This window comes from Tupaia chinensis, unplaced genomic scaffold (genome assembly GCF_000334495.1).
Source record: "Tupaia chinensis unplaced genomic scaffold, TupChi_1.0 Scaffold000318_1, whole genome shotgun sequence".
NCBI classification, from domain to species: domain Eukaryota; kingdom Metazoa; phylum Chordata; class Mammalia; order Scandentia; family Tupaiidae; genus Tupaia; species Tupaia belangeri.
Genome location: NW_006159811.1, coordinates 4,913,551 through 4,929,697, shown reverse-complemented (window position 1 = coordinate 4,929,697; position 16,147 = coordinate 4,913,551). Strand labels below are relative to the sequence as shown.

Below are 16,147 nucleotides of genomic sequence, written 5' to 3'. Positions count from 1 at the left end.
CCTGAGATAGCCCATGTGTCTGGAGTGAAGTGAGCAAGGAAGAGGGGAATGGATGATAAGGTCAAAGCAGTGAGGGGAAGGAGAGGGCCGCTGTGGGGCCTCTAAGCCAGGGTGTGGACTTCCACCTTTCCTTTAGTGCAACAGGAGCCCCTACAGGGTTTAGCAGAGAGCAACAAGCTCTGGGCTGACTTTGAAAGCAAGGGCCAGGCGTGGATCTCTCTGTCAAATTTAAAATTTCTACTGTGTCAGGGTTACTGCTCGTGTTGTAGTGTCTATTTTCATGTAATTCAAATACTGTATGAAAGCGCTCATTTTTCCCTGGTCCAAATTTCAGAGGAAGAGAGGGATCTCATAAGAAAACTGTGGACATATAGACGTCAGAGCAGGAAGGCGCTTCCAAACAAAGGCCCCAGACATTCATATGGCTTTTCTAAAAATCGGACACCCAAGGCAGTGGCAGCACCAAGCCTGGGTTTGACTTCCCCCATGTCCAGCCTGTGTCCTTATACCCAGCTGACCCCAGGGTGTGTCAGAAAAGTTGTGCTTTGTTTGTTTTGGATTTTTGCTGTAAGGAGCATGTTCTTACCAGAGAGAGAGAGAGAGAGAGAGAATGAGAAATCACCCCCCTGGGGGAATATGGCCACACCATAATTCCTGTTAGTATGTATGCACAGGCACCTGGCATGGTTCTCGAGCTGCTGGTCCAAGACTCAAACTGCAGTCAGCCATGTGGGATCCAGCACCTTAACCACCATGCAGCCTGCTGGCCAGTGTTGTTTTGTTTTAACCAAATCTTTACTATGACGTTACTAATAGATAAATACAAAAGAAAGAGTCAAAGAGTGAACACAGCAAATGTGAGAGCTGTTCAGAGATCACCCACGTAGTTATCGTTGAGACTTGCACCGTCCAGCCCCGGGAGTGCACCCTAAACTCTGCTGCTCAGCAGCTAAGGCCACATGGGAGGCCCAGATTCAATTTTCATCAGAGAACCATAAAAGAAAGCCAGACTTGGTGGTGTGCACCTGAAGTCCTAGCCCCTCAGGAGCTGAAGGCAAGAGGATTGCAATCAGCAAACCTGATCTATACGACACCACACCCTCGTGCACGCATCATTCCCAGCTCTGCCCTTGTCAGTCAATGGCCAGCAGTTCCCAAGGCTCTTGAAGAATCTTCCTAAAGCTTCTGGATTTTGGCTGCCTTTCAGGCAACCTGTCAGGCCAAGAGCTGCTATCCAAAGACCAGAGTGGGAAGGGAAGGAAGTGAGGAGAGTGAAGCTCCGTGCTTTCAGTGCCATGACCTAGAGAACGTCCTGTCCCTCCATAAACAGGGATTCTCAATAAGTGTTCTCCAGTGAGAAGTAATTTTGTTCAGCTTTCTACATGGATGAGGCTGTAGAGCTTAGGAAGACAAGCTCGAAATCGAGTGTTAGTGAGATGGGCATGGCCATTCTGGAGGTTCTGCTTCCGTTATGCCCTGGAGTGGAGTTCTGTGATCCTGAGGCACCTGTTACCTCTTCTCTCAGAGCACCTTACATGGTCATATGTGAATAAATAAGAGCTTTTGCATGTGAAGATGTGTGGAGAAGGGTGTTGGTCAACAAGAAACAGTAAACAGAAACTGTCAACCGAGTCTTGCAAAATCTAAAGAAAATGGCCAATTCTGTTTCATCATCACCTGAGCCTTTTAGGTTTTCATAGATGGTGTGCCTTTCTCAGCTTTCCTCTCAACACGGACTTTAGTACATGAAGGTAGCTCTATTTAACACCTCCGGATAATACTCAGAAGGCTAGAATAATCAGAGATGCGTTCCCAAAAAATGGTGCTTGCAGACTTGCCCGGTTCTTAGATCCTGGGTAACACCATGTGAAGACTGTTGAATGAAGTCAGTGTGTTTCAGGGTAAGTAAATCATCCGCCCGGAGTCCCCCTAACGAGTGTGCTCTGCATGTTCCAGGAAGGACTACTCAGGGGAGTACACCATCTACCTGATCCCATGCACCGTGCAGCCCACACAGCCGTGGGCTGACCCAGGAGAGAAGCCCTTGGCCTGCACTGCACACGCCCCAGAAAGGTAGGAAAATGAGGCCGATCTTCATTCATCGTGATTGCTTATTTACAAATTCTGCTGCTCACTGACATTTATTTGTAACTCCTAAACCAATACTCAGTTACTTTCACCTTCATTTGCTAATATACAGAGTAGCAAAAAATTTGAGTCACCCTACACACCATCCCCTGCAAAGGTCAAACAAAGCAACACTCTGCCTTATTTCAGCTCTTGTGGTACAAACATGAGTCTTTTTCACAATCTACTTAGTGCCATGGTGTTTTGCATTTTTATCCCTTTCGTTGGTGATTTCCCTATTTAATACGTCTCCCGAGCCTCATGCTGAAGGGCTCTCCAGGATTCTTAAGCACAGAAGCCTATGATGTGTCTTCTGGAGTGTTTGCTAGTCCTCATTCGGGATGAGTTGTAGCTCAGTGTAAATGAACCAGCAGTATATATTAAATAAGAGGTTTTTAAACAGAAACACATGTTTAAAAAGATTATGTATTGATCGGCTCATGAAAATATTGTGACGAGACGGTCATAGGAATATAACCCTGTATTTTCCCAGAATCAATGATTCAATTTCCAAGTCAGTGTTTGTGGAGACTTTATGGAGCATGACAACTGTGAATAATGCAAATTGACTAGACCTGTGCTTTCTTCTTATAGCACCAGTTTAGAGCACAGGATTAAAATTAACCAGTTCTGGGGCCAGAAGGTGGTGTAGTAGATAAGGCACTAAACTCCCTCATGGTCAATCACGGTTTGAGTCCCAGACCTGATGGCTTGAAAATTATGCTTGGTGCATGTACATGTGTGCCCAAAATTCCAAGAGGAGAGTGGAGGAGAAGGGACTACAGTGTGGCTATTCCTCCAGGAAGTGATTTCTCACTTTCTTTCTCTCTCTCTCTCTGTCTCTCTTGGGTGACTGCACATGCCCCATAGCAAGAAAAAAAAAAAAAACTAACTTAAAAAAAAACAATAACAAAATTAACCTGTGCTTGGGCCAGCAGTTGGCATGATTTTGAAGGCCCTGGACCCCACATAGCCAACTGCATGGCTTGAAAATCACTCTAGGTGCATGTGCATGCATGCCCAAGTCTCAAGAGGAGACTAGAAGATAAGGGATTGTGGCAAGGCCATCTCCCTTGTGAGGGGTGATTTCTCACTTCTCTTCCTCTGTGTCTTTCTCTGTCTCCCTGGCAAGCACATGTACCCTATGGCCAAAAAAAAAAGGAACCTGTACTCTCAGGTGGTTATAGCATAGTGCCACCTTTCTAGCAGCTGAGCAAAGTGTATGGAAAACATTCCTGAGATAAGATGTGGAAGACAGAGTCTAACATTAAGAGAAGAATATTTGAAATTTGCCTTTGAAATTGAAAGACTGAGCAATGGCCATTGGATTTGGAGATACTGTGTCACGATGGCCTTGGCCAGGAGCAGGACTGATGGACCAAAGGGGACACAAACTTGATTGGAGTGAGTTCCAGACAGAGAGAGAGGTGTGAAAATGAAGCCCACAGGGATAAGCAGTGTTTGTGCAGTTGTCTATAAAGGACATCAGAGAAAGGGGGGATAACTGGACAGAGACAAGCAGTCCAATAAAACGGGCGATTTGTTTGTGTTTTAGGGTGGAAAATACTTCAGGGTGTTTGTATGCTGGTTGGAATAATCCAGCAGAGGGAAAATTTGATGATGCAGGGGAGAGAGGGGACATTCGCAGAGCTCCATCATCACAGGGAGAGGGGAGAGAGCCAGGATCTGGGCTGGAAGCACAGAGGGTCCATCCACTGAAGGAGAGTGAGTGGAGGCAGGGGATGTAGAGGAAGGAGGACGAGTGGATTGAGAGAGGAGAATCACAAAGTGGACATCTGACTGACTCTATTTCTCTGTGAAACGAGAAGTCAGGCCTTCGCTGGAAGTGAGGAATGTGGGATTGAGAAGAGAGGAGGAAGTGAGACAGTGTCTCAGAGGGTGGAAACTCGGTCTACTAGAGGGGTCTGGCTAGCGGCAGATCCACAGGGCTGAAGGCCCCCTTGAATTGTCTCTTAAGTTGCATATGATTGAGATAAAATGCACACGTTGAAGTACAGGATTTGAGAAATGTCAGTATATGTACGAACTTGTGAGTCATCACCACAGTCAAGAGCATGGGTGTGCATTTCTTTTTTTGGGGGGGAGGGGGCGGGTTTCGCTATAGGGCGTGTGCGCTCACCAGACAGACAGAGACAGAGAGACAGAAAGCGAGAAATCACCCCCCGGGGGGATGGCCACGCCGCAATCCCTTCTCCTCCATTCTCCTCTCCGGGTCTTGGGCACGCACACACACACACCCAGCGTGAGTTTTAAGCCACCCGGTCCAGGATGCGAACCGCGGTCGACTACGTGGGAGTCTAGCGACATAGCCATTGTGCTAACTGCTGGTCCCGATGCATGCATTTCTTCAAGAGGGACCCGAAAGGGGTCCCTTCCACCCCGCTCCTCCTGCAGGTATTTATTCACAGTCTGCTCTCTGTCACTGTACACAGTTTGTGTTTTCTAGAATGTTATATAAATGATATCACACAACACCAGTTCTTTCTCTCTGGTTTATTTCACTCAGCATGATTATTTTGATTCCTCTTTGCTATTAAACATATATATATATATGTATATGTATATATACACACACATATATATATAATATTTATACTATATTTTATATAAATATAAACTATCTACTATATATAATATTGATTTATACTGTATACATATATATGTAGTGTGTGTGTGTATGTAGTTTGTTTTTCTTTTCCTCTTTTTGCCAAGTTGTATTTCATGTGATGTACTATATTTTGTTTATCTTTTCATCAATTGATGGTCATTTGAGTTGTTTCCAACTTAGGGCTATGGTAAAGAAAGCTGCTGTGAGGGTCAGCAGGTGGCATAGTGATTAAGGCATTGGACTCCCACATGGCCTAGCATGGTTCAAATCCTGGACCCAGTGGTTTGAAACACACCGAGTGCATGTGTATGCATGCCCAAAATCTCAGAAGGAGAATGGAGGAGAAGGGATTGCAGGATCACCCCTGGGGAGGTGATTTCTCACTTTCCCTGTCACCATCTCTCTCTGTCTCTCTGATCACACACACCCTATGGGAGGGAAAAACCCCTTAAAGAAAAGAGAAGAAAAGAAAAGCTGCTATGAGCATATATGTAAAAGCCTTTACATAGACATATGTTTCCTGTTTTCCTGTGTAAATACTTAGGAATGGGGGGACCAGCAGGTGGCATGGTGGTTAAGGTGGTTAAGGTGCCGGACACTTCCATATGGCTGACCACAGTTCGAGTCCCAGATCTGGTGGCTTGCTTTCGCACTTTCTCTCTCTCTCTCTCTCTGTCTCTCTCTCTCTCTCTCTCTGTGTGTGTGTGTGCGTGTGTGTGTGTGTGTGTGTGTGTGTGTGTGTGTGTCTGGTCAAATTAAGATGAATAAGTGAATGATTGAATAATTCATTTAAAAAATACTTTGGAATGAAGTGGCTAGATTATGATAGATATATTCTTAACTTTTTTAGAAACTGCCAAACTAGGCTAGCTAGCAGTATGATGCTCAAGGCAGCTGGCTTCCACATGGCCATCTCTGTGGTTTGAGTCCCAGACCCAGTGGCTTGGAAAATGCACTGGGTGTGGGCGTGCATGCCCAAAATCTCAAGAAGAAGATGGGGGAGAAAAGACTGCAGCATGGCCAACCCCCCAGAAAGCACTCCTTGGGGTGCTCTCTCATTCCCTCCCCACTCTGTCTTTGGGCACACACACTAGAGGAAATTAAAAGGAAAAGAAGCTGCCCAAGTATCTCCCAGAGTGTTTATATATCTATAATTAGGTGTGTGTGTGCCCACCCCAAGTGTGCACATGCTGAAGTTCCTCTGTATCCTGGAAAAGGGGGTCAAGAAGCTCCTGAGGTGGTTGAAGAATTAACGAGCAGGGATAAAAGAAGTGAACTGAAAAAACAGGAGGTGATGCAGAATCAGGTTGAAAGGGAGATTTTGGCAGTGGTGTATGGTAGGGTCATGAAGAGCAGGTGGCTGCATGTGACAGGGACAGGCTCTGTGAAGGTGAGGAAGCCAAGGAACTGAGAGGCTGGGGCATAGGATGGTTCATTCCTGGATGCTGAAATCACCAAGATCAGTGCGGGGAGCACAGCTAGACTCCATGGCCGCCACGGGCAGAGGGAGGGGACAGGAAGACAGTGGTTGTCCACCCTGAGGAAGCATACAGGGCAAACGATCTGATGGAAGATGCTGGAGAACATTTCTTCATTTGATAATTTTTTTAAATTATAAAATACTTCAGATATTCAGCTATATGAAGCAAACCTATGTGGAGCCAGCTCTGTGACCTGGTGGTTAAGGCAGCCTGATCCTACATGGGCTGACCCATAGTTCAAGTCCCAGACCCAGTGGCTTGAGAAACATGTCCGGCATGTGTGCATGCCCAGAATCCCGAAAGGAGAAATGGAGGAGGAGAGATTAGGGCATGACCATCCCCCATAGGGAGTTTTTGTCACTTTCCCTCTCTGTCTCTCTCTAAAGAACACACACACTCACTAACAAATTTTAAAGAAGGAAAGAAACCCTTGTCTAGCAATAGTCTAAAAAGTACAGCATCGAATAAATGAGTTCTGGTCAGGTCAAAAAAGTCAAGTGACGGTCCGGGAAGAAGTCTATCCAGGATACCAGGGCAGTAGCCCTTTAGCAATGAAAGAGCAACTTTCAGAATGAAAGGACCTGAAAAAGCAAAGGGTACCAAGACTTTATTCCTGTCCAAAAGAGCAGATTAGAGGCCAGCAGGTGGTGCAGTGTTTACATTGCTAGACTCCCACTTGGCCGATCCCGGTTTGAGTCCCAGACCGAGCAGCTTAAAACTCATACTCAGTGTATGTGCGTGCATGCCAAAAAATCCCAGGAGGATAGTGGAAGAGAAGGGATTGCAGCATGTCTCCCGCCCCTGGGGGGTGATTTCTCACTTTCTCTCTGTGTCCCTCTCTGTCTCTCTGGTGAGTGTACTCACCCTATAGCAAAAAAATTCCTCTTAAAAAAAAAAAAGAGCAGCTTAACCTCATAACCAAATACTTTCCTTCTTCCACACCCATCTCCTTATTCCACAAACATTTAGTGCCTCCAACGAAGCTCTGTGTGCAGTGTGAGGTGGGTGGGAGGAGGGATGGCAGCTCAAGTGGCGTACTCGAAGTCAACCCTGTTCTTAAACCACTCTTGTTTCTCCTGCATTTAGATTCCTGATACCCATCGCGTTCCAGCAGACCAACCGCCCAGTACCTGTCGTGTATTCACTCAATACTGAGTTTCAGCTCTGCAATAACGAGAAGGTGTTCCTAATGGACCCCAACACATCTGATATGTCACTGGCAGAAATGGATTATAAAGGTGCCTTCTCCAAAGGTAAGCTACATCCTCCACTTGCAGAAAGAGGCTCTGGACATGAGAAGTTTTTGTGTAAGTCCCCAAACTAGCAGCTCTGTTAGTCAGCTTTCAATCAACTCCCCAGTGAAGATCCCGCAGGAGTGGTTCCAGGGCAGCCAACATTAAATCCAGAAACAGACCCACGTTCTTCCTTATGTTTTTCTGAAACAGCATCACATACATGGCACTATTATGGTTGGCAGTGTAATACCATGGAAAAGCCCTGCTCTGGGTGGTGAGAATGGCGTTGCCATCCAGATTCTAATAATATCTAACATCAAGTGAGTTGGGTTTTCTCTCAAGCGCTCTGCGAGGTGGCAGTACTGTTGCACTGCCTCCTGTTTTCCAAGCGATGCCAAGCAGTGTTCTCCATCAGGTGTCTCAGCTAGACATGGTGTCTCTGCCCTAGAGCAAATTAAAAAGAAAAAAAGCTGCCAAACTACTTCCCAGAGCGTTCAGAAATCTGTAAGTAGATGTCTCTGCCCCTCCCCAGCCCAAACACGGGAACCATGACTTTCCAATAGTCTACCTCCTGCTTGTCTCCATTCAATTTTAACCCCTTAAGGGGCTAGCAGGTGGCATGGTGGTTGAGACACTGGACTCCCACATGGTGGGCCACAGTTTGAGTTCTGGATATGACACCCTGCTCTCTCGCTCTCTTTCTCTCTTTCTCTCTCTCCCTGATCAAATTGAATAATAATAATAAGTAAATAAATTTAAATGAATAATTCTTTAAAAAATGTATCTTTTAAAAAAATAATTTAACCTCTTAAATAAACTTCCTCTGGCCATACCAAACAATTTAATATAGCCCTCCATATTTTTCACAGAAAGCTGTTTACTTTTTATTAGATTTACCCTAATTTTTGTATATTATGTAATATACATATTATATACTTCTTTACTTCATTGTCTATCTTCACCAGTAGACTGTAAGTTCCATGAGAATAGAGACAGTGATGAAATATCAACTTGCATACCATAGCTGTGGTTCCTGTGTCCTTCTTACATCGTTGTTAGATAAATAAATGAGCCAATTACTTGCCTTTCTTCTCTTAACTATCCCTCATGTCTCTGTTTTACTTTTAATCACCTCATATCTGAATCTTCTCTCTCACCTGAAAGACATGTTTAAGCCCCACTCATCATAGAAATGCACCTTCCCTTGACTCTGCTTCTCCCTCAAACTTCAGCCTGATTTTTTTCTGTTCCTTTCCCTGAAAAACTTCCTACAGGCCAGAGGGCACACACCGTCTCCATGGCCCCTCTTTCCTGTCACGCCACCCTCCATTTGCTGGAAGCTGGATTCTATCCCATTTCTCTCTTGTTGATGGCTCCAAATCCATGAGTTTTGACACCTGTTTTCCATTGGATTCCTTTGCGTCACCCTCACCTGACACCCCTTTGCCTCGCAGATCACAGCTCACTCTCCTGCCCTAGATCTCCATCCTCTGCCCCTTCCGTGGTGGTGTCCTGAGGCTTCCTGCTGGGCTCATTCTGTTCTTGCTCTGCAACTGCCTCTCGTGGCCTAAACTGTCCATTTATCTGAACTTCCTACTCTCCTACACTCCATAGCCACTCCGTAACATTTCCCACATCCCTGAGCTCTCCTGAGCATCATTTCTACATGTCCTCATGCAGATCTGGAACTACTGGACCTCTCTGGCAGGAGGCCTTTCAAACCCCTAGAAATGTCTAGAACTGGGCTCATCCTTCCAGACACGCCCCTGCCACATTGCTCCCCATTGACTGCATCACCTAGGGTACTCTAGGCCAAACACCTCGGGGCATTTCTCAACCTCTCCACATCCCACAACCCATCTGTCAGGAAGATGAATGGAATCTGACTCCTAGGCATTTCTTGATGACATCTCCCTCCTCGCATTTTTATCTTAGCCATCTGTCTCTCACTAGAGAATTAAAATAACCCCCTCCCTGGTCTCTGTGACTCAAGTCTCTGTGCTTCTCTCTCCATGTTTCCAAATTCCTGTTTAAAAACTTTTATCAGTAGGACCAGCAGGTAGCATGGTGGTTAAAGGCACTGGACTCCCAGATGGCCAACCATGGTTCAAGTCCCAGACCCAGTGACTTGAAACTCTGCCAAGCACATGTGCATTCATGCTCAAAGTCTCAGGAGGATAAGGAAGGAGAAGGAACTGTGGCATGTCCATCCCCCTGGGTGGGATGATTTCTCATTTTCCCTCTCACTGTCTCTTTATCCCTCCAGCAAGTACATGTGCCTTATGGGAAAAACTGTCCAAAACAAACAACCCCCCCAAAAACAAAAAACAAAAAACAAAAAAACCCTTAGTGTTTCTTCCTGTTTATATGTTCAAGTCCAACATCCTCGGCATGTTTATATTCCAGGAGTCTTCTGCCAAAGTTTCCATCTCACCTACTTTACCTCCTTCACATTGACTGACTTAGCACCAAACAGTGCATGTTTGGGTGTTTAACACCCAAATTTGGAACAAAATGAATTTGAAATCAAATGAATTGTGCTCCAGTCTTCCTCCTACCACATCGTTGCTATGAAACCTTGGATGAGTTTCTTAAAATGAAAAGTCTCCCTTAAAAAAAAAAAGGCTTGTTAATGCTTACTGAATAAACTAAGTAGTAAGTGATTGAATGAATATTTTAGAGGCACATGAATCCTTTCTACCTTCTTCTCTACTTAAAGTTAAAATAACTGAAGCATTTCTTGGTTTGGGGGTCTTGGGAAGGTCAAATAAGATGGTGTAAGAAAAGAGCTTGATACTATAGCAAACACGAAGGAAACACTGCCTGTGCCAAGCCCAGTGGTGGGTACATGGACTCTGTGTTGCCTAGGATCTTCTCTCCTACCTCTCTCCCACCCCGGCTACTCTCTGACCAATGCCTATTCATGGTTCAGGATACCAACCAAACGTCATCTTCTTTAAGTCCTTTCATACCTCTCCCCAGACGAATTTTTGGGCTTGGCCTTGTGTTCATTTAACAAGATGTACCTTTATCTCTTACGGTATATAGCAGTACAGTGTCATGGTGAACAGAGTGTTGTGGTGGTTGGTTTTAGAGCCAGAGTAGCTTGACTTTGAATACCACCCTCACCACATGCTAGGTTTGTGACCTTCAACAAGTTACTTAACCACACAGTGCCTCTGTTTTCTCCTCTGTAAGATCATGAACAGTATACAAATTATTCCATAAGGACTAAGTACAGTAGCTGGCAAAAAGACCGAGTTTGATAAATGTCGGCCATTTTTATTAATCCCTCTGCTTTTAGTTCTACCCTCTCCCTCACGTCTCACTCACCTTTGTATCTCTTCTGCATATTAGAGTACTTGACACATGTTAAATGCTTAGTTAGGGACCAGCAGATGTGCAATGGTTACGTGACTGGACTCCCATGTAATCAACGTGGTTCAAGTCCTGGGCCCATTGGCTTAAAACTCACGCTGGGCGCGTGTGCATGCATACCAAAAATCCTGAGAGGAGACTGGAAGAGAAGGCATTGCTGCATGGCCACCCCCCTGGGGAGTGATTTCTCGCTTTATGTTTCTCTGTCTCTTTCCAATTAAGTGCACATGCCCTATAGCAAAAATCTTTTGTTCAAAAGAAAATGCTTAGTTAATGCCTACAGAATAAACTAAGCAGTAAGTGATTGAATTAATATTTTGGGAGCACATGAAATCAAAGCTTTTCATACAGAGGTACTTTTGACTCTAAGGAAATGTGTCAATCCTTTCTACCTTCTTTTTCTGTAGTCATAAAGTCCTGCCTAATTAATGCCTTTCGATCTTTCAGGTCAAATCCTTTATGGCCGAGTTCTTTGGAATCCAGAACAAAACCTTAATTCTGCTTACAAACTCCAGCTGGAGAAAGTCTATCTTTGTACTGGCAAGGATGGCTATGTGCCTTTCTTTGATCCTACGGGGACAATCTACAATGAGGGGCCACAGTATGGATGCATTCAGCCAAACAAACACCTCAAACACATGCAGATCCCTGCTGTTGGTAAGCTAACTGCTCAAGAGCAGACACTTGGGGGTCAGCAGGTGGCATGGTGGTTAAGGTGCTAGACTCCCACATGGCTGAATGCAGTTCAAGTCCTGTACTTGGCAGCTCTAAAATCACTCCAGGCATGTGTGCATGTGTACCCAAAATCCCAGGAGGAGAATGGAAGAGAAGGAATTGTGGTGTGGCCATCCCCCCAGGGGATGTGATTCACATCCAGGGGAGTGATTTTTCACTTTCTTTCTCACTGTCTCTCTCTCTCTCTCTCTGGTGAATGCATACACCCTATGGCAAAAACCTTCAAAAAAAATACTAACAATAAATTAAAGAAATAAAGAGCAGACACTTGAGAAGATTTCCTCCACCATGAATTCTGCCTGTAGTACATAGAACCTCATTCTTTGTAGTATCTATATTTTTTGTTATTTTTCTTTGGTCGGTTAAATACCAGTACATATTACCAAATGTTATGGTGGATACCATGACAAACTATTGAGTCGTTGGAAAAGTCATGACATATTTTTCTATGTTTTCTATGTAAATATGTGTCATGACTTTCCCAACCACCCAATATTAACCAGAAAAAGAGAATTCTAGGCCAGGGTTTCTTTAAGTATGGTCCAGAGAACCTTTGTGTCTCTAATTCTTTTCCAGGGAGTCCACAAAGTCAAAATTACTGGCATGATAATATGATCATGCCTGCTTTTTTCACACTGAGTTCCTCATCAATGTAGTGAGTGTGAAAGGTTTATTAATATGATTTCCGATTCCATACTATAACTAATCTTTTTAATAATACTGCTTACCACATTTTGATTTAGTATCCAAAATCATCTCCAGTTCTTTAACAAGCTCTTCGCACATTCTTTTCTTTAAACGCCATAGCTGTATGAGGCCAGATTTTCTTCACAGCTTTCAGCTGAAACATCATATCACAACTGATTGAACACAGAGGTAGCTATGAAAATCCCAATCTTTTCCAGAGAGTTCCAAAAATGTAAAACAATGCTATCTCTCTTTTGGGAGGGGAGCTGGGTGAGTATAAGTATTTTTGCTTAAAAAAAAAAAAAAGTACTTCGGTTAACATGCAATGAATTTTCGATTGCCATTTTAAAGTGAATCAATAAATAGATAAATAATTTTCAGGTTTAATTTTTAGCACAATAAATATTGATAAAAAGAAACCATATAAACAAACATTCTTTGGGGTACTTGATTTTTAAGTGTGTAAAGGGTTCTGAGACCAAGTAGCTTGAGAATTATTGAGAGGCTATCCCACGTTTTGCATTTTGGGATCACAGAAGCAACCAATATCCTCCTTGGGAGAGGACAGTGGGTGCCTAGAGGAAGGGCTTCACGACTGTCCCATTACTCTCTTGACCCAACCCAAAGCAGAAGTGGGAAGGACCTTTCACCTCCAACTGACTGCCACCTTCCTGTAGACAGGTTCTATCTTTCTAAATCTGATGTTTCTTCTTTCTGAAATTCTAGGACCGTAGTCAGCCGGAGGTAACCGACAAGTACTTCCATGATGTGCCATTTGAGGCTCACTTTGCCTCCGAGTTGCCTGATTTCCACGTGGTCAGTAGCATGCCGGGTGTGGATGGATTTACCCTGAAAGTGGACGCACTCTATAAGGTGAGTTTGGTGGGAAGAATAGAAACTTCGGACCAAGTCCACTTTAAAGCTTATAAGAAAGGAAGGCTAGGAACTAGCAGTTAGCATAATGACTATGTCGCTGAACTCTCATGTAGTCGACCGCGGTTCGAGTCCCAGACCCCGTGGCTTAAACTCATGCCAGGCACGTGTGCATGTGTGCCCAAGATCCCGAGAAGAGAATGGAGAAGAAGGGATTGTGGAGTGGCCATCCTCCCTGGGGAGGGGGGGGTGATTTCTTGCTTTCTGTATCTCTGTCTCTCTCTGTCTTTTTGGAGAGTACATGTACCGTATAGCAAAAACCTCTCTGAGAAAAAAAAAAAAAAAGAAAGGAAGGCTATATCATCTCTGGACTGTCAGTTTCTTTTTATAGCTTTCTTGAAAGTGGGTCTTTTGTATTATTGTTTATTATTCACACATTTTCCCTTTTTTTTCTTTCCTTTTTTAATTTTTTAAAATTTTTAAAAATTTTTATTTAATTTTTTTTTTTTTTTAGGTTTTTGCCATAGGGCCCTTGCACTTGTCAGAGAGAGATGGACAGAGACAGAGAGGGAAAGTGAGAAATTACCCCTCAAGAAGGATGGCCATGCCATAGTCCCTTCTCCTCCATTCTCCTCTCAGGATTTTGAGTACACATGCACTTGTGTCTGGTGATTTTTTTCAAGCTACCAGGTGCAGGACTCAAACCACAATCAGCAATATGAGGATCCAGCACTTTAACCACCACACCACCTATTGGCCCTTCACCCAGAATTTTACCTCCTATCCCCAATAGAGCAAGGCAGTGATAAAATTCTTTAATTTGTCTGTAGTCACTTGTATACTGTAGTATACAATACTTCCATTTTTCCTAAGTTCTTTTATATTGTCTACTTTTTAGTTCTGTGCAGGGTCAACTTATTTTCACAGGCATGTGAAAAACATTTAACAAAATTGTAAATTCCAAACAGCAGTTAGAATGGCAAGAACTATTCGAGTTTAATAAACAAAAATACCCTAAGTCTTAACAATAAACATGAACTTCCAAGATCAGATTCCACTTTTTCTATCTCTATGTAGTAAGTCATAACCCTGGATTTCAGAACTATTATTATTCTTCAGAAATTATTTTAAAACCACGGAGGGTTTCAATGGGGGGAGACAGAGGAAAATAAGATAACTTAATGTTTGAATCTTTCCAGAGATGGTTCAGGAAGTGCTTATATTTAGCAAGTTTTGCCAGCTGTCTGTATATTATGCACAGAGTAGGTATTTAGTAAATATTTGTTGAATAACTCATTTCAGCAGAAGTTAATCATAGATAGTAATTAATTTAACAAACAATTAAATGTCAATGGGAATAAATGTGGTTATTAAGACTATTATGTCACTGCTATCAATAAAGACCAACAAATCCTAAACATTCACTTAGCTATGGATGCCATCAAAGATAATTTCTTGGGATATTCCATGCACAAGTAGGGGGACAGAAAAGAATGTGAAGCACTGATCCACTTTCACCCTAATTTGGAAATAAAAAATAGAACCCATAATATTGAGTTCATTCAGTTCAGGCCAGCAGATGGCATGAAGGTTAAGGTGCTGGATCCCACATAGCCAGTTGTACAGTTTGGGTCCTGAACCTGGCAGCTTGAAAATCACTCCAGGCATATGTGCATGTATGCCCAAGATCCTGAAAGGAGAATAGAGGACAAGGGATTGCAGCAGGACCATTCCCTCTGGAAGGTGATTTCTTACTTTCCTTCCCTCTCTCTTTAGTGAGTGCACATGCCTTCTAGCAAAAGAGCTAAAAAAAAAATCAGTTTTTCATATATCAGTAGACATCAGCCATAGCTAATGCTTTTCTTTTGTCTAGCAAAACATACAAAGGCAATTATCTTTCTGTTACCTTTCTTCAGAGGAAGATTGTGGGCAACAATAACATGTTTGGGGTTGTCTCCCTGTTTCCCTGTCCTACAGGTAGAAGCAGGACACCAGTGGTACCTCCAGGTGATCTACATCATTGGCCCTGACACCATGTCAGGGCCCCGGGTTCAGCGCTCTCTCACAGCCCCAATGAAGCGCAACCGAAGGGACCTAGTAGATCCCAGTGGCTGGCTGTCTCTTGACGATTCCCTCATCTATGACAATGAAGGGGATCAAGTCAAGAATGGAACCAATATGAAGTCCTTGAGTCTGGATATGCAAGAGCCAATGGTAGCTGCTTCTCTGTCTCAAACTGGGGCATCTATTGGCAGTGCACTGGCCGCCATCATGCTTCTGCTTCTGGTTTTTTTGGTGGCTTGTTTTATCACTAGGAAATGTCAGAAGCAGAGGAAGAAACAGCCCACAGAGGACTTTTTGGAAGAATACCCTCTGAATACCAAGGTGGATGTGTCCAAGAGGAACCCAGACCGGGTAGAGAAGAACGTGAACAGACAATACTGCACCGTGCGGAATGTCAACATACTGAGTGAGACCGAGGGGGCTTATATGTTCAAAGGTGCTAAAGTAAAAAAATTGAATCTAGAGGTCCGAGTTCACAACAATTTACAAGATGGAACAGAGGTTTAATGGTGGAGACCCATGTATATTTTTTTCTAAAATCATTTTTATAAAACGGGCAAAATACTGGTATTTTTATAATCTCACAGATGAAAAAGGGAAAACTATAGCTTTGAGTGGCAGACAGCACACATCACATGCATCAACTCACAACTGAGCTACCTCGTTACACAAAGAACCACTGGGGCCCCAGAGCTGGAGAGGAGTTGTTTCTGTGCATCCCTTTGCTAGTCTCCACAGCTTCATAGAGCTCCTCTGTAAGGCCGGTTTTAGAAAGTAAGTACTTTAGTATTAGGATGGGAGTTGATCGGTTAACTTAGCCAGCAGAGGCCGGAGGTCTGTGCCATGGCGGATCTTTAACAGAGTGAGGCGGTGCTGGCTTTCGGTTTCCTCTGCCACCCCCAGTTTTCTCCTACTCGGTTTTTCCCTGGGCCTCTAGG

At 43.8% G+C, this 16,147-nt stretch overlaps 1 protein-coding gene across 1 annotated transcript in view; it reads left to right on the top strand.

The window, feature by feature from the left end:
* FRAS1 (Fraser extracellular matrix complex subunit 1) overlaps positions 1-16,141 on the top strand; it is a 321,939-nt gene extending 305,798 nt beyond the window's left edge. Inside the window, 5 exon segments of the mRNA XM_027773018.1 lie at positions 1,957-2,073; positions 7,324-7,490; positions 11,298-11,503; positions 12,999-13,145; positions 15,123-16,141. Coding sequence (XP_027628819.1) covers positions 1,957-2,073; positions 7,324-7,490; positions 11,298-11,503; positions 12,999-13,145; positions 15,123-15,716 — 1,231 coding nt within the window. The 3' untranslated portion in view covers positions 15,717-16,141.
* Positions 16,142-16,147: the final 6 nt, after the last annotated feature.